This window comes from Rhopalosiphum maidis, chromosome 1 (assembly GCF_003676215.2).
Source record: "Rhopalosiphum maidis isolate BTI-1 chromosome 1, ASM367621v3, whole genome shotgun sequence".
Taxonomy (NCBI): domain Eukaryota; kingdom Metazoa; phylum Arthropoda; class Insecta; order Hemiptera; family Aphididae; genus Rhopalosiphum; species Rhopalosiphum maidis.
The window spans coordinates 93,636,098-93,646,147 of record NC_040877.1 but is presented as its reverse complement, the minus strand read 5'-3'; the positions used below and the strand labels follow the sequence as shown (position 1 = coordinate 93,646,147).

The 10,050-nt window shown below is 29.1% G+C and overlaps 1 protein-coding gene across 1 annotated transcript; it reads left to right on the top strand.

The window, feature by feature from the left end:
* The first annotated feature begins 327 nt into the window (after positions 1-327).
* LOC113549289 lies at positions 328-1,619 on the top strand. The gene is made up of 3 exons (XM_026950521.1): positions 328-526; positions 914-1,271; positions 1,355-1,619. The coding sequence occupies exons 1-3, from the start codon at positions 328-330 to the stop codon at positions 1,617-1,619; spliced, it is 822 nt and encodes a 273-aa protein (XP_026806322.1).
* The last annotated feature ends 8,431 nt before the right edge of the window (positions 1,620-10,050 follow it).

The window sequence follows — 10,050 nt, the reverse complement described above, 5'->3', positions numbered from 1 at the left end:
GAATCTGTTAATTCTAAAAAAATTCGTAAATCTTCTACTACAATAAGTATCATTGATCACGATGTTCAAAACAATATTTTTTAGATTAGTCAAAACGTTGAAAACGGGCTAAATCAACCCAACATTACGTTCCCGAGACAAAACATTGGTAGAAAACAGAGATCATTTAATATTTCGTGGTATTCAAAACACGAATGGTTAGAGTATTCGAAAATGAGAGATTCGATATTTTGTTTTTACTGTCGTCATTTCACTAGTGATAATTCGGGCTACAGAAATAAAGTTTTAATTTTTAATGGTTATTCTGGTTGGAAGCATATTGGAAACATGTTAGAAAAACACAATTCTTCAAATATTCATAAACTATCAGTTGAAAAATATAAATCGTGGGTATCCGCTAAAAAAACTGGTTCTGTAGCAACAAAATTAAATACTCAATTAAAAGAAGACATTTTAAAAAATCGGGAAATTATGAGATCATTGATCAGATGCGTGTTATATTGCGGGAGACAAGATATTGCTTTACGTAGTCACAGAGAAACTAATAATTATATTGATGATAACGATGATGATTATTTAAAAACTTATATTGACCTCTTTCAAAATAATGGTAATTTTATCGAGTTGGTAAAATTGCTTGGACTTGAAAATGACGATTTTAAAACAAAATTAAATATATTACCAAAAAATGCTAAATACACTTCAAAAACAATTCAAAACGAAATTCTTAGTGCGTCATGTAAGTTATTTTGAAAAGTATTGTAATAAAAATTCAAAATGGAAGTAATTTTTACAGTATAATTGTCGATGAAGCTAAAGACAAATCAAATATAGAACAAATGAGTATTTGTATACGCTACATAAGTGACAATCGTATTAACGAAAGATTTCTTGAATTTTTTTAATCTTAAAGAATTGCATGCAAAAGCACTTGCCGAGGTTGAAAAAGTAATTAAATCTGTAGAAGAAATCAGTAGTGAAAAGAGCATCCCAGTTACGGAAAAGAGAAAAAAGAATGTATCATCAAAACTTACAGATTATTTTGTGACAAGTTCTATAGGACAAAATCAAATGGATAACATTTCTGAACACGAAATAAAAATGAGAAATCAATACTTTGAAATAATTGACACTATCGTCATGGAAATGAACCAAAGATTTAAGCAAACAGAACTAATTGAAGCCTGTAATCCAAGCTTCAAAATGTTTTTAGACTTTGTCACACTTATAAAATTTCCAGGAATTTCTACAGATAATCAATTTATTGAAAAGTTGAGAGCAAAATGTGATTTAGGAAAAAAAAAATGTTTTCTACATATTCAAATTCTATAGAAGCCTATTTATTAATTAAAAGCATGGGAGCATCATTCTTACAGCTAGAAGAAGTGTACAGAAGAATTTTAGTTATTCCAATTTCAAGTGCTACAGCTGAAAGGAGTTTTTCTACAATGAGGAGAATTAAAACGTACAATAGATCGACCATGGCCGGAAAACGTTTATACAACCTAGCTCTGCTATCGATTGAAAGAGAAAAAAGTGAAGCGTTAATACAAAATCCATACGAAATTTTAAATGAATTTGCTAGTGATAAGTTAAGGAGGTTAAATTTTTCCATGTAATTGTATTTCAATATTTTTTTTTTTTTTAGCTATTATTAGTACTGAACTATTTATTTAAATATTTATAACTTACGGTTACATTTACGGACGCGCCCAAAAAAATATTCCTGAATCCGTGCCTGACAATATTTTGTCTTGGTTTTAAGGAAATTTTGATTGGATATTGTACAGTATGAAGTTAATTAACAGAATTATACATGAAAAACCCTAATAACAGTATACGGTGTAATATAATTATATATTTATTTATTATAATTATCGATAAGTCTGAGAGTATATAAAAGTACTTATTAAAAGAGATAGTACGGAGAGCACAGTTCTGAGGTGAGATTAAGTCTTTACATTGGTTGGTAACTGTACCAGCTTGACCACGCGTGACCCTACCGGCGCACGTTAAGCCCGGACATCGGCACAGAGCTACAACTCAATCACGCAGCCGAGGCTTCACAACAACGGAGGACTATGACTATCGATCACGACTACCGTCTCATTCACATTACGGTTGGGAAAACCATCAGTCCACTTGGATCTACTTTGAAGGACGGTCAAGTACTCTGATGACCCAGGCTGTGAATTTAATGCACTTAAAAACTATTAAATATGCATGTATAACATATACAATAAAAACTGATAAAATATGCAAAAAAAAAATATTAAAATTTAACTTTCATTCTTATTTTTTCATTATAATTTTTCTATTAATTTCACAATTAAACAAAGAAACCAACGTGAATAAAAATAATACTCGACACGACGCAAGTTAGTCAATAAATAGCACCAAACTAAAAACAATTGTCTAACGATTTTTTCATCCATTATGTTCGAGTTGATACCAGTAAATTAATTTAATCTCGACTTCAATAGTATAATAGTCAATAATACATGTTAAACTCCATCTAAAAATAAAATAGTACAAAAAAAAAAGTATTTATACAAAAAAATCTTTAAAACATACATTTATATGCTGTAACCTATGAAATATGCAAAATAAGATTTGGTATTTGAACTATAAATAAGTCAAAACACATTTTGACCGAATCCATTTTATTATACGGTTTAGCAATACAAACATGCAAATGCATTAAATTCACATTGGTCATGGCATTGGTTCATCAATTTTCATCTGTCGGAAAGCGCGCAAACCTCTTCGATATCCCTGACCGCGACGGGTCGGTGAACAACGGTTGGCCAATTAAAAAATGCCTCGGCGTCAGGCCCTGTAGAGGGTTCTAGGTTACTTTGTACGGTCGAGCATTAAAAGTGCGAAACGCGAACACTGTACTATTATAAAGTATATACGTAGACAATATGTATATATTATATACAATTTTATTAAAAATGTTATAAGTATATTATTTGGTAAATCTAAGTAGGTATCTTATACATTCTCCGAGTTTATGGACAGTTTTTCGGGCAATACAATTGAACGAATGTGTCAATAGGCTACATAATAAAAGTTCTAATTCTAGTGAAAATAATAAGCTATTAACTTTATGTAACCAGCGCCAAAACAAAGAAATAATTTTGAATTTTTAAATTCTATATATTATACATGTCGGTTTTAACACATACATTACACAAAAGATACTTTTTTAAATAATTCAAGTACTCAAGTACAGGAACAGATACATATTTTAAAAACTATTTAAAATACATATTCGAATACTTAGTAAAAAAAAGTATTTATTCAAATGTTTAACAAGAATTTTTTTTTACCTTATAAAATCAACAAAACCGATTTTCATGTTTAAAAATTATTTTTCAATGCATCTAACATCGTATACTATAATATTAAATATACTATAAAATACTCCCCAGTTTTCTAAGTTTAATTTCCAGTGAAAAAAATTATAGAATTTGAAAACAAAAATTTGATTTTAAATATAAATATTTTAAAAATACATACTTAGGTACCTAAAAAGCAGTGGCAGCTCGTAGTAGTTTAGCACAGGAGTGCGATGAAAAAATTTAAGAACTAAAATACATCACACAAAAAATTAAAATGATAAAATAATAATACAAAATTAAAGACGTCGCGCGTTGTTGCCGTCCGATTAGAGCGACAAAATTCACCGCACATCATAAGCTTTTATATCCGCCGCGCCATCGGTATAATATTATTATTACTCGTATATTAATATTATACCTATAGTTAATACGGAAAACCGATATTTTTTAGGCGATTCAAAATGTCGTACAATAAGCTGCAGCGTTGCATAGCTCTATATAGCTCTCCATATACCCGTATAATAATATCGCGAGTTCGTAACGATACTCTAATAAATTATTTAAATTATTTTAATAATAATTGAAAATATATTTAATTGTTAATAATTCACATTATATACACTTAACACTTAGATATATAACTACATACATTAATATATACTTAATGTATGTAATAGTACAAAGTTTCCGCGTTATGCAGTTTAAACAATGGACCGTACAAAGTGACCGTTTACTTATCTAGAGTAGGTCGTGCGGATCGGGCGGGAGTTCAATACGGCTTCTATGCGGGTAAACACGATGGTAAACTCTTCATACGTAAACACACGTGTACCTATCACTCGAACCAATAACCGTTCGGTAGACGGGACGGCCTCTCATAAGTCCCCAAAGTGTAGGGCGCTAGATGGGTTAAAATGCCACACACACACATATAGCGCGAAAGTCCGAAACGGCGCTCTAGCCTTCAGGGCTCTGAATTAATGTTTTCCTTAAATTTGGCTGATAAAACAATTTATTTAAATAATAATAAGTAACAAACAAATAATATTTTCTACTTTAAAAAAATAAAATATTATTTTTTTTTTGTCAAAAATATTTTAAATATGTTTTTGAATAAAATGTATTGAGCTACGTTCAATTGTTGTAAAAAAAAAGATCTTTGTTTGGCTCAAACTAAATATATAAAAATAAAAACTCTCCTACTCATCCCCGTACTAAGATATCTTATTAATAATACATATTATTAATATAATACATAAGTACATAACATCGTGAGAATGGGTACTTATACTTATTCAATGGCGCACAACACATTACTTATTTGTAGAGCACCGATTTCTGCGTAATTACGTAATTGCATATTTTTTTTTTTCATATTTTTGATTTTTATCAGTAATCTTTACGAATGATAATAGTTTGAAGTTACTGGGCCATATATTATTATTGCTACACTTTTATATTAACATTTTTATCTGTTGGGCCAAAAGGACCGTAATAGTCACCTTGTATAACTCTCATATAATCTAAAAGTAATTGTTTTTAGTTATTATTTATATATTATATATACCTAGCTATTAAATATTCGCTGTTGGGTGAAAGGGGGCCACAAATCATTTACTATTATACTCGTATTATACTATATTTATTTTTACCAAATTTCTACTGCGTTACCATTTTATTAGAATAACCTTGTAATTTAGTATTAAGATTTACACACATTAACAAATATACACACATATACACACCACCCACACACTAGCACTCTCAATATTTGCTAGGCGACCCTGTCCATCTTCTGTCGAGTGCTATATAGTGGTGAAAGTGGGGTGGAATACGAGGGAATGGTATCCCACCACTTATTAAAATCTTCATTTTTCATCCCTCCACTTATTTGTCCGAAATATTACATCCCCCTTATTAGTATATACACAAATTTAAATGATATATTTAAGTTATAGTGAAATCGTTTTTTTATGTTCCTTAAACTATAGTAATATATATATATATATAAATATTTAAGTTTTTGTATTTGTTTTTATACCTACTATGTATAACGATGTAATGTATACCATTAGAACCTTTTGATAAACCGTATGTGCATAAATTATATATTTATATAAATATGTTTTACGTTTTAAATAAAAAATATAATTATGTGTATATAAAAAATTAAATATATTAACGAATAAAACACCTAACTGAAAACAAAAATATATAGTATATATAAAATTATATTATAAAAATAAAGTAAGGTATAATACAGACGTAATGTAACAATAGTATAAAAGTGTAGGCATCCCTCCACTTATTTTGAGCCACTTCCACCACTGGTGCTATATACATACCTATACACACACAAAGTTACACAGGTCGGTCGGAAGGTTAACCGGGCGGTCGTATTTATTCTGTCGATTTTATATCAATTCCGCCAGCTACTGTTTATCTCTCCCTTGTAATTTGTAAATGTATTTTAAAAAATACAGTCCAACATAATATACTATGTATATATATATATATTAATAAATACTAATAATAATTAAAAACTAAAATGTATAGTCTAATTAATACGTGTATTTGCGTCACCGCCGCCGAGAGTACCGTTATATCGGACTAATTAAAAGGTAGGTCGAATTCACGGGCTTCGCCGGCCAACCACACACACACACGCGCACATTAATTGTTATTTTTATTTATATTATTACTTTATTAGTATTATATTTTTGTGGATTATTGTATTATATAATAATGTAGATTACAGCGACGCACTATCGGCCGCCGGCAACTCGCTGGTGCGAGGATAATTAACACGGCTGCCGTAATTTATTAATAGGTTTTTAGTATCGTACGCTTTCAAATCCCGTTTCAAAATTAATAATAAAGTGAATTGATTAATCGCCAGGCACGAATTGCCAGTATTTTTTTTTTAATTATATTTTGCAAGGCGCGAATTGCCACATTTTTTATTATATTTATTTAAGTGTTTTGGGAGTGTATGTGTAATTATTATATAGCTGTATAGGTGCAGCTGGCCAGCCGTGCACCGACAAATTGTAAGTTTTATATTATTATTTATTTATATTTTATATTGGTTGTGACTAATCGGTATTAAATCGACAATTATATTATACATTATTATTTTATACTTAGCTGTATAATAATTATTATATTTTTACTGGTTGTGCGAACCGGCAACCTTATATCATATTTTTATACATTTTTATTGTAAGGCCAAAAGAGCCGTAATTATTTATTATTATATTATATATTTTTTAACATACGTCCAATTTGAGTTACCATTTAATCAGAGTTACCTATATTTGTCCTTAGTTTTTAAAATTGCACACACACAAATATACACACATACACACATCACCCACGTACTAGCACTCACAGGTTTTGCTCGGCGACCCTGACCAATTCCTGCTGAGTGCTATAAGCACATATACACATTTACACAGGTCGGTCGGTGTGTGAGTGCAGCGCACGGATTATTAGCTAGGTAACCAGGCGCGCGTATTAATACCTTACGCTCCCGGCCCGTACAACGTGAATATCCCAACATTATCCCAACATTTTCATATTTACTCATGTTTTAAATATAAAAATACAAACTGACACTTATATACATATAAATGGAATAAATATTATTACAATCAGTAAAAATAGTGCAGTAAAAGTCAGTAAAATCATTATCAAATGATTTGAACCATAATAATATTTCTAAGATCACTTATTTAAAACATGTGTCCAAACATTATCAAAAGTAGTTACATTTATATTATATTTATATTAATTAGATTATAAAATTATTATTACCTATCATTTTATACAATTTAGACTATATATACATTTTAATATTTTATAATATATTCACATATTATACGTATGAATTCATATTTTAATTTTAAATTATACAATTATTATTATAATTTTATATAATTTAGACTATATACATTTTATATATATTATATACTATAATATATTATAAAATAATATACAAGGGGGGGGGGGATAAACAGCAGCCGGCGGAATCAATATGTAAATATTATAAACGGTAGCCGGCGAAATCGATACAAACCTTTTTCCTAAACAGGTAGTTTTGGCGGAATCAATAATTTCCCTTACTTTTATTATATGTGCTTCCGAACCGTACACCACTAATATTGACAAGATTATCAGAATGCAAGAAATATTTAATTTGTAGCAATGCTGAATGCGTACCAAACTACCAAATAATATGTCAGTAATTTCAGATTATTCATAATATTTTGAAACCTTTATTAAAGTCTGAAGTGTAATGTTAATATTAATTTATGTACCAGGTACTATAAATAAGTATAATATATTCAAACTGGCATTGTTAATCGGCCGTGTTCGCCGCCGTGAATACAGGTTTTCGTGCACCGTCAGGTGTGTTAATATTTGATACAGACTATAGATAATAACTAATTGATGCAGTAGCGCATCCAGACCAACATAATAGGGGGGGGGGAATTTTTAAAGGGCACACATTAATTTTGATAAAGTATTTATTTAGGTACATATCTTTAGGTATGTTACTTTCCACAGTCTAGTACAGAACAAAAAACAAATTTTTATAGTAGATAATAGTAATAAAAAAATATATCACTATAATTTTGTTACCCTTGAAGTATAATTACGTCAAAAACTGAAATCATGGACTTAAACTATTTTTTTTTTAGAGAACAAGGGGGGGGGGCGATCGCCCCAATCGCCCCTCTCTGGATCCGCCACTGAATTGATGATGTATATTATTGTATAACGCAAATGGTGAATGTTTTTTGTATAAAAATTTACCCATATCACTTACAAAAAAATATTATTCCTATAGATTTTACTGACTTTCAAACGCTTTATATAACTCTTTTTTAATATATAAATACATAATATAATCATGCCCGGAACTTGGTACAGCTTGTCTTGCTGTTGAAAAACCAGATAATTGTTTTTATCTCATATTTATTTATTTTAAGTACCTACTGCTTTATAAAAAAATCGATAGGTACGAAGGCAGTGGTACCTCATACCTATACTTTAATATTGCAGTTGTAGGTGGACAGAAAAAAAGTTAATAGTTTAGAAATTATAATCTATTAATCCAAGCAAAAAATAGACATTATTTTTTTTATAGACCTATTTTTTAACTATATTATTGTTTGTTATTCAAAATTAATTGAAGCTGTTCGTCATAACGTATACGATTTATTAAAAAATACATAGAAACATAAATTAATATAAAAACATTTTAAATATTTTATTATTATTTATTATTTAATTATATTACATTAAATATTTACGCTGATTTATAATTGAATTCAAATAACACTACTCATTGGCGGCTCGCGTATCGTGTAGTATTGTGTGCACGAGTACACGTATGGAAATAGTCTAATATTTGGATTGTTTCGAAGACAAAATGGTCGGAGGTAGTCTGCGCCAGACCGGTATCGGTATATTGTATATTTGTATAGTAGTGCAGTAGTGCCAATTCTACAGTGTGAAAAATAAAACTGTCACTACACGCAGCCCGCGTTATAATGGAATATTCGTTTCTATGCACTTAAAAGGACGCTGTATTGTCTTTGTCTTATTAACGTACATCATAACAAATTGTTGTTCAGCGGAATACATTTTGTGATATTAGCTTCGATATTAGAGTAAATATACCTATTATCAAATTTAAAGGTATGAATATTATCTAGATAATGTCATATGCTTTTAATGATATTATTATTTTAAAGCGAGTTACAGCTATGTAAAATATTACAACTTTAAAATGTTCATAACTCACTTTAAAATGATAATATCAATAAAATTATACGTCATTGTCTAGATAATATTCTTGCCTTTAAATTTAATAATAGGTAAATGTACTCTAATATTAAAGCTAACATCACAAAATTTATACTGTTGAATGAAAAATTGTTATGACGTACGTTAGTAAGACAGAGATAACACATGGTATGGCGTCCTCTTAATAAAATTCAGTGGTGGCGTGCACTTTTTTCCTTTAAAGCAACTACCTTAAGTACCCACCCACGATTTCATCACGGACAAAACCCCTAGTTTAAATCCAAATGTAATATCATATTATATAGGTACTAACAACGAAACAGTTTCAATATGGAGTGCAATTAGGTATACGTGAGACACCGATTATGATAACGTTAATTGCGAATTCCTATTGAATTTATGAAGTTGAAATACAATTTAATAGAAATGAATATATTATATAAAAATAAATAAATAAAATAGATTTTTTAAGAAATATTAAATTAATAATATAATAATAATGACAAAGATTATAGTAATATGTACAATATTAATATAATATACGTACAAAATTTTCATTTTTCATTAAACAGAATGTTTGTACATTAATTTTTCTTTTAAGACACTGAAACCTGTTAGAACGCACGCCTGTAGTTTATAACAGATTTTGGTCTCGTGACTGTTTATTATATACAGGTTTCACTGTAATAATAATAATATAATCCTTATAGATATTAACCATTACGTCGTCATAACGTTATGAAGTATTAAATTGTTGTAGAAGAACATCGAAATTCATTCTATAGATACAGGCGTAAGGCATCAATGTGTGATTACATATTATTATTATTATTATTATTTAATAATATTATATATCATTAAATATAGTACAATAATATTAACTTACCGA

Excerpts from the sequence above, each read along its gene's own strand:
- LOC113549289 (XM_026950521.1), top strand. The coding sequence starts at position 328 with ATGTTAGAAAAACACAATTCTTCAAATATTCATAAACTATCAGTTGAA. Across the intron at positions 527-913 it reads GAGACAAGATATTGCTTTAC|AATTGCATGCAAAAGCACTT; the intron begins GTAGTCACAGAG and ends TTAATCTTAAAG. Across the intron at positions 1,272-1,354 it reads GATAATCAATTTATTGAAAA|CATGGGAGCATCATTCTTAC; the intron begins GTTGAGAGCAAA and ends ATTAATTAAAAG.